The 13,994-nt window shown below is 31.4% G+C and overlaps 1 protein-coding gene across 1 annotated transcript; it reads right to left on the bottom strand.

Moving 5' to 3' along the window:
• Positions 1–5,257: 5,257 nt before the first annotated feature.
• LOC134682973 (uncharacterized) lies at positions 5,258–12,773 on the bottom strand. The gene is made up of 4 exons (XM_063541980.1): positions 12,719–12,773; positions 10,493–10,708; positions 8,104–8,325; positions 5,258–5,478 (listed from the first exon to the last, which is right to left on the bottom strand). The coding sequence occupies exons 1-4, from the start codon at positions 12,771–12,773 to the stop codon at positions 5,258–5,260; spliced, it is 714 nt and encodes a 237-aa protein (XP_063398050.1).
• Positions 12,774–13,994: the final 1,221 nt, after the last annotated feature.

The raw sequence follows: 13,994 nt of genomic DNA, 5'->3' as shown, positions 1-13,994 counted from the left end.
TATTTCATGAATAAGATGATGACGGCAGAAAGAATAATGAAAGTCATGTGGCACATATTAAATGAGTGTCGGACCATGTGTTCAAATCTGTATTAAAAGATTTCCAATTCAACCATATTGGGTAGGAATGTTTACATGATACACTCGAGTAGCATTACAGGGTTCTTATGTCGTTTGACTCAGAAACATATTTTACTATAAGATGTATGACAGATTCTTCATCTGAAATGAAACAATAGTCAAACGTCTATAGAAAATCACTAAAATGGTATATAGTTTTTATACAGATTTATTCTAATCTACACGATCATTAACAAACTAAATAGATTTAACAAAGAAACACAGTGACACTATCATATAAAGATGGGATACTTAATTATTTTTAACCATGCTTTGCAGAAACCTAACACGTCAAGTTACAGTGCACGTGAATCCCAAAAAGGAACACGATGTATAATTTTATATAATTAAAAAAATCAAATCCAGATATAAAATAAAACAATTTTTTTACCAGGTTTCTCTTTATTTCCTCTCCTTTTCAATGACTATTTCGCTTTTTGTTGATCATTATCTTTAGTTATTGTTCACTACTCGTTTTTTTCACTATGACAATCTATTTCCGCTCCTTTGCAATTACTATTTCCCTTGTCGTCGTTCTTCTTATAATGATAGGGACTTTATACATAGAAGGGACTCTCTAATCTTCAATACATTAATATTGATAGTGACTATGAGTGCTGCATTACTTTACTGCATGTTTTTTTTAAAGCTTTAAGTTAGCAAATTTGACTTGAAATGCAGATCATACGTGGGATGCAGTTTGGCGTTTTATTCAAAAGCTGCCCTCGAATATCTTTCTTTTTTATTTTATTTAAACAGCATGCTGTATGCATAAGGCGAAAAAAAATTTCTGTTGATGACAAATTAAAAAGGTAAAAACTGATGTTAACGGCGACATTTTGTGTTTTACCTGATTCCAACATCATACAATAAAGTGCTGATGAATAGATTATATCGTTTCTACTATAAAGTAATGAAACTGATTTTTTTCTTTCCATTTACTAATGTTTCTGTATTGTAAGATTGTTTAAATCGATCTATATAATACTTTCAAAAATCTCTGCTATTCAATCACTATCTTCAAAAATTCCGAATAGCTGTGTCCCGTCCATGATTGGGCTGAATACATAGTTTTCCTGGACTTGATATTACTTGTTTTTGTTGATGTTTTATTGTTTCGTTGGATTATTAAGGTGTTCGTAATTCTTTTTGAGGGTTGTGTTAATATGATTTTATTCATATAAGAGGCAAAACATGTTTTCAGTTGTTTGTTTCAGAAATAGGGATCCGATAAATCCCAAAATGATCACAATTTAGAAAGTCCATTGAAACTTGGCTTTACCATTTCAAAGAAGCAAAAATTCATTTTAACCCCTTAAATAGTGTTATTTTCTTAAATACACAAATGAAATAACTGTCTTGAGTTTTGTTTACCACTTACAGTGAATTGAGGTATTTTGACACAGTTGGTTGGTGAAATGATGAAAATAATCCTAAATTTTGCGGATGATTATGACTTTAGTTCCTTCAGAGATTTGCACCTATGGTTTATTCTATTCGCTGAAAAATTGGTGAATTGTTTAAAATAAAAAAGGATACGAATGATTCATCAGTCTACATAACATAGTGGTATTTACAGTTCGCAATGCAATTTGACTGTAGAACTTTTTCAAAGACCTAACGAAATCCATCTTGCTAAGTTCTTTGAATTCAAAATCATACACATGTATATTGAAGAGTTCCTGTCCCTCTTTTACACACACAAAAGTCAGTCAGTACTACAGTTTCCAGTTAGCTTGTGTGATGGTTCGGTTCATAGTTCGACCTTTTCCTTGATATTGAGTCAGATTGACGACTACACACAAAAATCTATGACAAACTTTTGAAAGGGAGGAGGGGGGGTGGTGCGATGGTAACTTTTCAATGACCTGGGGTGTATCCTGGACTACTTAAAACAGACCGCAGATTTAAACGGGATATTAAAACATTTTAGTCGACGTTTATATCAAAACGGTATGGTAAAAGCCGAAGAATCACATAATTGACAAACAAAATTCTGCAAAACTCTACGTAACCCACCAAAGATCATCACAAACTATGCTGAAACCCAGGGGTTATCTCGTGTGCCCCCGGAAGGGTTAGCAGATTCTGTTTCAATTGTTGAACCTGTGTTTCGAACGTGGAAATTAAAATTTGTTGACATGCATTTAATTATGAAGAAGAACTGGCGACTGAAATTGATACAAAATAAGTTTTAAAAATTACCTTATCACGAGTAATATTACCTTTAAGTACCGCCGTGACCTAGCTCACTGGTAACATCTTTTTGCGGTTCAAGATTTTGTTCTATATGTCTAAAGGATTCTAGAAAAAAATGTAAAGAAAACTTGATAGACAGAGCATCATTTATCTATTCAAATGTCATTAATGAATTCGATTTATCCTTTAACTTTTAACGACACTATTAACCGAGTACGATATACATATAAATTCTAGAATAAACATGTCTAAGGGGACATGGATGTGTTCGGATATATCATATATGTTTCTTATACTTATCTTCTCTCACCATCTTGTTTATCTTCCATAAGTACTGGAAAACCAATGAATATTGATAAGAGTAAAGCAGGACCTAGACATTTAAAAATAACTTATTTGTTTTAAATTTGGAGCCATGTTACTCATCATGTGTTTCTTTTTTTTTCTTTTTGGTTTTGTGAATTGTTATTTGCCTTTTTGTCTTCTGCTTTTCGGTCGTTGTCGATTCATTAGTGTCGTACAATTCTTAATTACATGCGCGGGTAATTGATTCTTTAAATATGGTGTCGAATAAGATTGAGATAGCTAACGTAGTAATATCATTACAATTAATTCTTACCATCAGACGTGAGATGAAATTTAGAACTGACAGATCCAAAGATAATGGAACTGATATCCTATCACTATTTCATTTTATTTTTAGAAGATCACATATGGGTCGACCTGTTGTAATAAGGATTGAGCATAGATTTTCTATTCAAAGATAATTGCTTTTTGACCTTTTCAAATGGCATTATAGAAATAAATTAAAAACAAACATTTTTAAAAATCATCAACAAAATATTAATAATGGATGTGTTTGCTCAGTATATACCATGAGTAATGGAAAACCAATGAATCGTGAAAAGAGTAAAGGTATGGCAGGGTCTAGATCATCATAATCATCATTATCATCATCATCATTATAAATAAATCATCAATAAATAGATACCATTACACATTTGTATGACATAATGGTTTTATCTTAATGAAGGTGCGCTTTTCATAATGTTTACACAGTTTAATTTTCAATTGCTGGCAATTTATAAGCAAACATATATACTGGAAACCAATCACGTTCTATTTGTGCCTGTCCAAAGTCAGGATTATGTATTTCGGTGGCTGTCATTAGTTGCTGTGTTATGTATTTGTTTTACCTTCATTATTATATAGATAAACTAGGCGATTTGTGTTTTTCGTTTAATTATTAAAATTTCGAAGTCTTTTATACCTGGCTATATAGTATGGGTTTTGATAATTGATGAAGTCTGTTACATGTGTAAGGTGATCTTTAATTATTAAGATTAACAGTCACTATGGTCACACATCCTTATGAAGAATAATTAAAAACAAAAACGAAAGCAAAATCTTTATGAAATATAATTTCGATTATAAAACATTAACAAAATATATATATATAATTCTTAACATTACCAAATGATTACTAACGATACATTAATAGTCGAAATTCGGATAGTATGTACTAATTGTGAAACCTTTTGTTAACGGTATACCATCTATTCCATTTTTTCAACAAGTTTATTATTTTCTGTTTGGTATTAAAGTTGTAATTAAGACTTATTTTGATACATCTGATATTCCGTTTATGTGGCAATAGCCAGTGACAGTCAGCAGTGTATAAGAACATCCGTTGTTCGACCTGTGAGTTAAATGCGTGCTATAAGAATATACGTTTTTCTTTAAACTTTTTTGGAAAATGTTGTTTGTGCTGTAATATATTTGTTATGCATGCTCATGGATAAAAATGTGGTTTTAATCCAACGCAATCATAAGTTCAGACTTGTTGATACTATACATGTATATACATGTATATTTATATACTCAAAACGTTAAAAATTACACAACAGGGATTGAAGATACATGTTCCTTTACGTTATATACGAACCAATCCTATTTAAATAGTCTACATGTTTAAGTACAAATAAAAAAAGCTAATACACCAAAGCAGCAAACAATCATGACAATAAAAACCTCCCTCATGTTTTAAGTGCTTTAAGCTATTAGTTTTGTGAAAAATAGAAAATATTGAAGCATTGCACATTATATAAGATACAAAATGTGTTAGTTGCACGTCAGGGACACAATACACAACAGGCACACATATCCAAAATAAATAAATGTATGAACATGTAGTTACTTTTCTGTCGTGTCTATAGCATACAACAGGTATATGTGCATATAATCGAATATGACGAAACCAGAACAAATTTGCAATTATCTGTACTCGTGTTAGCCTCGTGTGGCTATTGCGTTTTACCACACAATGAAATACTACGGGAAAACACAAAAACATACTTGAATCAAACGTTGACACAGTATAACGTTGTACTAAGGATATAAAAATTGACGTTTGAATTCATACACATTCAATGTAAAAAATATGCATCACTAACATTTCACGAGGACCTGTACGTGGCTAACAACGACATGAAAATACAATAAACAGTCGCGTTTAAGTCTTCAAAGTTTCTACCCATACAAATGATTATTTTTTTTTATTCAGGTGTTTTTATGCTCTTTAACTGCTGACGTTTTTTTTTTGGTCTGATGTACATCTAATGTTGATTGAAACGTAACCAATGTAGACGAAACGCGTGTCTTACGTTCAAAATATCAAGCCTCGTTACTATGATGAGTGTTTTTTAAAGCGTTATTCAAAATTTTACTATATTTTACGATAATATCAAGTCATCACGCATTAATCATGATGATGTTGGGTGTTTGATCGGTTTCGTAGAAGTTAACTACTGGTGATTTACCAAATATGAAGTAGATACTTTTTATGGTACACATAATAATATGTTTTTTTTAAATTTGACATATTCAGCGTGTGTTTTTTTACAAAAATATATATTTATATTTGTGGAACAAGCAATTCTTAAAATACCGACGTACAATTGGTACAATTACAAATCCGTGAGGTCTCATTAACACATCCTTCAGTACAAACACCTGTTTGTTTGTCCCATTTTTTATTTAAACATTGCTGTTCGTCACACCCCCAAACACAGGAACCATTTCCAGGATGACAATGTTGGTCTATACATACAGAAGAACATGATTCAGAACAGTTTGTTTCCCACATACCTTTCTCACAACCTACAAATAATATTTGAAATGTTTTATTTATTACGCAGAAAATAAATAAATTTGATAGTAAATTTGTGTATATTGCACAAATCAGTAAAAAAGTAAAATCACACAAATTCTGAGCTTCGAGAAAAAGGAACAAGTCATAGATTCGTAAGCCAATATCTCTGGAAATATTTGTAGGTGTTTAATGCTTTGCTCTAAAGACAAAACGCAGATTTGACACGTATTATATGTATTACTTATACGGTCATTTGAATTCACAGAAACATATGCAGAACATGTGAATCTATCTGATGTAACTAAATAACCAATAAGAATGAACGAGAAAGCCAGAGAAAATAAGGTATCAACTAGAATATTAAAAAGATCTTGATACAGCAATGCTTATAATCTATGAAGGCACAGTGTGAATTATCTAATGTTAGTTAATTCTCTCCAAAGGTTTTGTTTAATAACTTCGTACTGAAAACAATTCCATTTTTTTAACAGTTACATTAAATAGATTATAAGTATTCAGTTTAAAAGCCCAAAATGAATTAGATGTGCTCCCAATGTATTATACAACTGAAACGCAACTGTTTACACATTTGCCGATTATTGTATAACTCTCATTGTTGTTTCTGCTCATCTCAAGTTATATCCTCGTTTAACTAAACACTCTTTCAAAATACTTCTGAAAAGGAGGCACTTACCACAAACGTTTTAAAATATTACAACATTTCATAGTTAATAGTAAGAAATAATTCAAGGCATGGAAGTGATCGAATAAGTGCAAGTGTATTCGTTTTAACATATGTTTTTATGTTTATTTCAAACTAAACATAATGTGTTACATACTTGTTTTTCGTTCATTGTATTTTACATATTTTTGGCCGCTAGCTTGCTCGTTTATATTGTTTTACATTTGTCATTTCGGTGCCTTGTATAGCTGATTATGCGGTATGGGCTTTATTCATTGTTGAACGCCTTCATGCGCGCTTAGTTTTTAATTTCTGTGTCATTTACTATCTTGTCTTATTGGCAATTACACCACGTCATTTTTTTATATGAGTTGAGTAAAAGGTCAGCATACAACGCAAAATTAAAACAAAAAACTAAATTGTATTGATAACTTCAAGTGCAACAAATACCTCTGTTGGACAGGACATGTACCTATATATCAAAGATTTACGTAAGAACAATAGTTATAGTAACAAACTTGACAAGACGAAATATAGAGTAGATGTCGAAAAAGAGCAGGACAATGCAGCTACAAGTCAGCACTTTCGCCCGCGAAGTGGAAGGGATTACTATAAGTGGCAATCGACTTTTAATAAATGTGGATAAACCAAATATCAAAGAAAATATATGAAGAAGTACAACCGTCTGTTAACGTACACAAATCACTTACCCATTAGAATTAAAGAAAACCTGACGAGTTTAAAAACAAACACAACTAACAATGAACACCTATGGTTCTGATAGTTGCTTTAGTTTTCATGTACTGGTTCAACAAAGATTAAGAAACTGATTTCTGTTGGTTTTTTTTAACATTTTTTAATGTCAAAGCCTTGTATTGCATGATTGACAATGTAAGTTTGGTTATTGTAGAAAAATTGTACGGTAAAACAATTATGCTTATATCATGGCTCGAGGGCTGATATTGACCGAGGGCTGATAATACATGCGATATGAAAAATTACATGTTATGATCTTTTTATCATATGCTTCAACAATGGAGACTAATAACCACTAGAATCATAATTGATCATTTTACATGGTTACCAAATAGAAGTTCAAAGAGTGCAGTTCACGGACGTCGGACGCCTTATTTAATTCATTTGATATGTAATCTTTCTACCATATGCCTCAACGGAGAAGAAATATATTTTAATATGGACAAATCGACAAATAAATATTTCAACAATAAACACAATTGGACACTGTTTGGAAAAGTCAACTTTTTTAAGCAATTTTCTAAATTATGTTTGAAACTTTTTTCTAAAATGCATTTATTTAATAATTTGTTTGTTTCTTTTTTTGTTTTTTTTTTAATCATTTTACACAGTATAACGGCAAGTGTCCAAATATTGTTTTGTACACCTCTTTGTAAATTGATGTTTTTCACTGAAAACGTTGCATTGAGTTGCATTTTCCGGAATTTGCCGAGTATCACCGGAATGCCACGCGACAACGTTACGGAAAGCCATGTAATAACAATCGAAGCATGTGATAAACTTTTCATATCAGCCCGCTAAGCACCAATTCGAAAAATATGGAATTTACGTTAATGTAATACTATTATCACACAGTAAACATTATATGTTATTTAGTCTAAGAATATGATAAGGAAAATTATCCTTAATCGTTTATTGCTGGATTCATTGGTTATTCTTTTTTTTTTTAATTTTCTCTAACTTAATCATTTGTGTGTAAACATTCTCCATTTAACGGCACCTTATAAGGTGCACTGTGTGTTCATGTACATGTAGTCTTTTCGGTAAAACTTTACATTAAACTTTTTTAGAAACCCGTCATACAAAAACAAACTAGCGTTGTCAATTGAAAACGTCTGTTCTTGGAGTAAATTAAATTCAAACAATGTGACGCCCAAAGGAAAAACCATGAAATTCTGAGAAATACGAAACCTACCAATAATTTCAACGTAACACAGTTCAACTACAGGTCCGGTGTTTGTTTCGACATCTCCTTTATCATCATAATAAATGACATATTTTCCAAGTTGATTACAGGGAATATTCTGAGTGATGTTTGGGAGACCAGGATCAGAATCTTCATAACAGAGGTATCCAACAGGTGGAATAGTTGTTGTGTTGGTCACATATAATTTAAACCCATCCATGCGATAATCATCTGCAATAAAAATAGAATTTTTTTTTCATGAACGTAAGAAACAAATAGATGGCAAATCTTTTCTATTTTTAATTTGTGAGATGAAGTAAGTTAAATAGTCTTAAAAGTCTGTAGTTGATATATAACATCTATGCTTACAATGACTATTTACTACATGTTTTAAATTCGTTTTTAATTGCACAATATCAGCAAATGCAGTTATTTGTCGTTTTAGACAACGTTCAGAAAATGAATAGGATTTTAAAAATTGAATATTTCAGGAAGAACCAATCTAAGTTAGAAAGCGTCAGCAAAAGGGACATGAACATATGTGAAAAGATCACTCTGTAGATGATGTATTTTCCAAGCTGATTATAAGAAATTGTCTGAGTGATGTTTAGTAGACCGGGATCAGGATTTTAATTACAGAGATAGTCATTACTAGGTGAATCAGTTGTTGAATTGGTAATATATAATTCAAATCCGTCCATCCGATAATCAATGCATGAATGAATGCATTTTAAACTGAATTTCACAAATTACCTACACATGCTACAGTACCGATATTGCAATACCTTCTTGATTTTGGTTTTTATAACAGATGACTGATACTAGTTTTTAAAGGGTACAGTTTATTTTACAAACCAAGACAAATGAAGACTCGAATATTTCAAAGAATGTATTTAAAATAAGTGAAAATGAACGAAAAAATCATTTTTAATGTCAGCGAAGAAAACATCTCCATCGCCATCATATGGACAAAAAACCTAAGGTAGTTTGTGTACTGAATAAAAAACATTCACAGTATATATATATAAAAAAAAAACTAAAATAAGCTTGACTATTCAATTGACAAGATATTGGATGTTTAGGTTTATGAATTCGAAGCATATGTCAGCAAATTTCAATATTGTGCACTTGCCATTGTTTTTTTACATTCTTTCAACCAGAACTTACACCGAAATATTGAGCACATCGTAATTTATAAATGATGTATGCAGAAGTGATTTGTTTAAGATTGAAATTGATTGTTTGTGGGTTGATTAAATTTCAGTGGCAAATATGTCGTGTATATTAAGGGCAAGAACAAGTTATCAATAAACAAAATAGGTAGGTCTTGCAATAGAAGCCATCAGGGATCAATATCGGGGATATTTTACTGAATAGGGAGAGAAATGTTGCCTCACAATAGGCTAAATACGGACCCCTCGAAGAGATGTTGCAAGGATTCATGACGTGCAGGGAGTGAGACATTCTCGTTACACGAGGCATCGAATTTAACGTCCCGATACTAACTGGACGCTGGATGCAAAATGATCATCACACAAAACCAAACGAACGCCCCATGTTGAAACGCGTTTTCCTGCCGGTCGGAAGAAAACCAAGTGACCATATTCCCAAGTCTCAAGTCCCATTTGGGTTTGTTCAAAACTGTGAAATTAGTATACAAACATACTGATATCAATATATGAAATCCAAAGCCATTCCTGAGATTACTGTTAAAAATTGAAACGTTAGAATGTGAGTACCTTCTAAATTTTTTAAGGACATTTTTTTTCCAAAACTTTGTTCTACACTATTCTAGTTAACATGAATTAACTACTTGGCTGATTAAATCCGAGTTGACTAACAGTCAACAACCATAGATATTCCATGATTATGATTACAGTTGCTGCTCACAAGGAACCTTATAAACCAAGAGATCAAAATGGCGAAGTTACAATTACCCCTTCGAAATTTTATGCACGCCAGTTGACCTTTATGTAATATTCGTTTCACAGATGATACCGGATATGTTCCTTATGTCGTAACTGCAAGCTCGTCCCCTTTGCAACGAATGTGATCAACCGAATTCAGATATTTACTGGATTTGTACTAACATGTTTAAAACTACAGGTGACACATGTGGAGAAGGATCTAATAACTGTTTCATTTTGACGTGAAACGTGCGATTGTACGTCAGAGTTAATGTTAAACTTAACATTCGGTCCCAGTACTTAAAATCTTTCAATTCTTTATGGGTGGATATAACATACATCAATTAGAATACAAAAATGAGAAAGCATGAATAAGGTTGTTTTACTTGATATACGCCATTTATGCTTTTTAGCCTCAGCATATTACCTTACAGGGCATTGATGATAATAGTCATAGTACGGTAAATGCATAAAAAATTATGTTTACTTACAATTTTTTCTGTAGTAAATTGTTATTTCTGTGATGAATGTAAATTCGAAAGAGAATTGAAATCTCCACCATGCATTTTTTGGCGCACCGGCCGTGTTTGTGGTTGAACATGAGGCCACAGTATAGTTATTCGTTATGGGTGGAAGTATTGCACCTTGTGGATTACTTCCACCAAACAAAGTACTTTGTGAAGCTTTGCCATATGATGTAAGGTTACCTATAAAATAAGGATAGATAACAATGAATTTGGTAACACTTATTTAAGACTATCATATTCCTGCCTTATTAATGTTTTTTTTTAAATATTGTTATAGTTGTGTTCTTCAATGTGTGTTTACATGCTGTTATTTATAATGCTACTTGCATATATGCAGTTGTACACGTTCTTTAGTCATCTTAGTTATCGCATAATTTCAGATTTTTAGAGGTATAAATGTTCCCAGAAATCCATGAATGCCTGACTTAATTGATTCTTAATCAATATTAAGGAGTATCTTACATGGTTTAATCATAATCAGCTACAATGTCTTATTTTTTCACAGACAACACAAATTAGTTGTCTATATAATTGAATTTGATGCGATTGTCATAAAAGTGAGAGATGTTTGTAGCTTTTTTGAAACCAGGTTATGAAAATGCCTGTTTCAAGTCAGGAACATGACAGTTGTTAATCATTCGTTTGATGTGTTTGAGCTTTTCATTTTGCCATTTAAGAAAGGACTTTCTTTTTTTATTTTCCTCGGAGTCCAGTATTTTTGTGACTTTCTACATCCAAATATTTATGCACCGTACATGTATGTCAAATCAAAACTGGCGATTTAATATGTTTACATTCACGGAATACTAAAATCATAGCTATCATAAGCACTGTCGGTCACCTTTTCGTACCGAACAATGGTTCACAAATGTCATTATGTTCAAATTAGGTTACAATTGATATAAGTTAAGACAGACACCTTTAGTGAACAGTAATATTAATAAGTATGAAGGATTTTAAAAAGTCGAACAAACGAGACTTTTGTTTTATTAAAAAACTTGTCATAATTTTACAAAAGTTAATTACATTCTCAGGGGAAGACACCATTTTTACCAGCTACATATAGGTAACAATAATCGAACTGTGTCGGAATCTATTTAGAACAAAATACCAAACAAAAATAGTCTTTAAAATCTGTCCGAAATATGTAAAACAAATGTAAAGTAGTGATTTACATGTGTTTACAAAATTTCCAAACCGACAATCGCTAAGACGAACGGGATTCGTTGGTCCAGGTATGTGATATTTGTTTTTCGTTATACATTTGTTATAATTATGTCATTACTTGTCTCAATCCAAATGTTTCTGTGTCTTTTAATGCCAACTGTACGTAATGAAGTTTCATTTATGAAGGCCAAAATGTTGCCTAAATTTGCTTCATTCTACTTTGGGAGCAATCATACATGTACATCATACATGTCATAATTATATTGCCATACCATTTTATAAAAACCTAAACTAAAAAGAATATATCATACTCACTGAAATATTTTTGATTTAACAGACGGATAAACAATTTTACTACGCATTAGAACGAACTGAGCTCATAATCTCATATAAATGCGTTCGTTACTAACTTTTGATTATGAACCAATTGGCAACATAACATTCACAACTACACAGTATTACAAAGAGAACAAATATCACTTTCTGTCGATAACCTTTTTTTCATTAACCGTTATTGTATACTTAATGTTAAGGTCTCTTGTCAACACATACAGTTTGTTTTGACATGTAAGATGGCCCATCAAACTCGATAAGATTATTCGAGCATTCATATACATATTGTTTTTAATTTATAACTTCAATAACTTTTTGTAGGAATCTTCAGAGAGATAAAAAAAATAAAAATATTTACACTAAATAAGCTGCCTTAATGTTGAATGTAGAATGTAAACGTGTCATCCAATCGAATAACAAAAGTTTAAGATAAAAAAAGAACATTTTCTATTTTTGACATGTGAATTTATATACATATGGAAAAGAGTAAAATCACAAAAATACTTAACTTATAGGAAAATATAATTGGAAAGTTCATAATAACATGGCAAAATCAAATGTCACAACGCATTAAAAACGTATGGAAACGAACTGTCATTATTCCTGACTTGGAACAGGCATTTTCAAATGTAGAAAATGATGGAGTAAACCTGGTTTTAAAGCGCTAAACCATTTAATAGTTAAACTTACCTTGTGCCCTTATTGTCAACTGAACAGCTGCTTGGACTAATAACACGAATAACATTCTTGAAGAATGAAGCATGAGAAAAAGAAATACTATCCTGCTAAAACAAATGAGAACAGATATTCAAATACTGGATTAAAAGTAAATAATACAAAGGAAAAAAGTGTGGTTGAACGTTATTTGATTCTTCCAAAATATGTTGTTTTTAAAACTCCTTAACAATTACTGTGAGTGAATGAAATGTATATGACGTCAGCAACATGGTTACATTGTCAAGTAAGACAATACCATGAGTATATTAAAAGCCACAGGGGAAACAATATGTTAATATGCTTGAAAAGTTAACAGTTGATAGATAATGTTTATGTCGCCAGACCATTCTCACTTAAAATCATTATGGGTTATGTAGTTAGTCGTGAGTTTGTCTAAACGCATTTTCACATTCTTAAGGTACTATTTACATTATATTTTCAGTAGTTTTTCAGCGAAGAAAATAAGAGAAAGATGAATTCTTTAAATTTAATTTAATCATGTGTCTTTAAAATCGTGGACTTCGGTCAAATTAAATATCGGTCTAACGGGAAAGTTCTGTTTCCTTCAATGTTTGTTTTATTTGGTTATTTGAAGGTATAATTTTCTAATAATAAAATATGCCATTTTTGGGACGTCTCGAAGATCTTTACGGCAACTGGTTTACACCACACCTGGTTAGGCATAATAACGAACTCAACGTACGGTTACCTATAGTTGTTTTAAATGTCTGTGTTATGTTGGTCTCTTGTGAACAGTTGTCTCATTGGCAATCTTACCACATCTTCTTTTTTTATATCAACAGTGTCTTTCCTTTGTTTTTCCGGAATTGGAATATAGAAAAGTGAAGGTGATATGATCAATTGTTCTAAACGTTTTTAGGAAAGTGTATACTCATTCGTAGCTTTAAAAAAAATCTATTTCCCGTTGCTTAAGCAACACGCAAAGATTTTATCACTTTAAGTGTGTTTGAAATAATACTTTTCGTTGGTGTGAACATGTACAAATGCATATTTAAAAAGAAACAACAAAATAGTTGCTTTATTGTTGAAAACATAAAAGTTAATGCAAGTAAATGTATTTGAGACTCGCATTGTGATAATATTTACAGATTACACAGCAATAACTCGAAAGTATACCACAATATCTTCTATCTGTAACATTAAGAAGTTTTAACTTTGGTCACATAGGTTTTGGAAGACTAAACATCCAGTTTTTTTTAGCTTTACTCATTTGTTTTATTATCAATTA

This window comes from Mytilus trossulus, chromosome 1 (assembly GCF_036588685.1).
Source record: "Mytilus trossulus isolate FHL-02 chromosome 1, PNRI_Mtr1.1.1.hap1, whole genome shotgun sequence".
Lineage (NCBI taxonomy): Eukaryota > Metazoa > Mollusca > Bivalvia > Mytilida > Mytilidae > Mytilus > Mytilus trossulus.
Note: the sequence above shows the minus strand (reverse complement) of the source record. Positions and strands in the feature narration are given on the sequence as shown.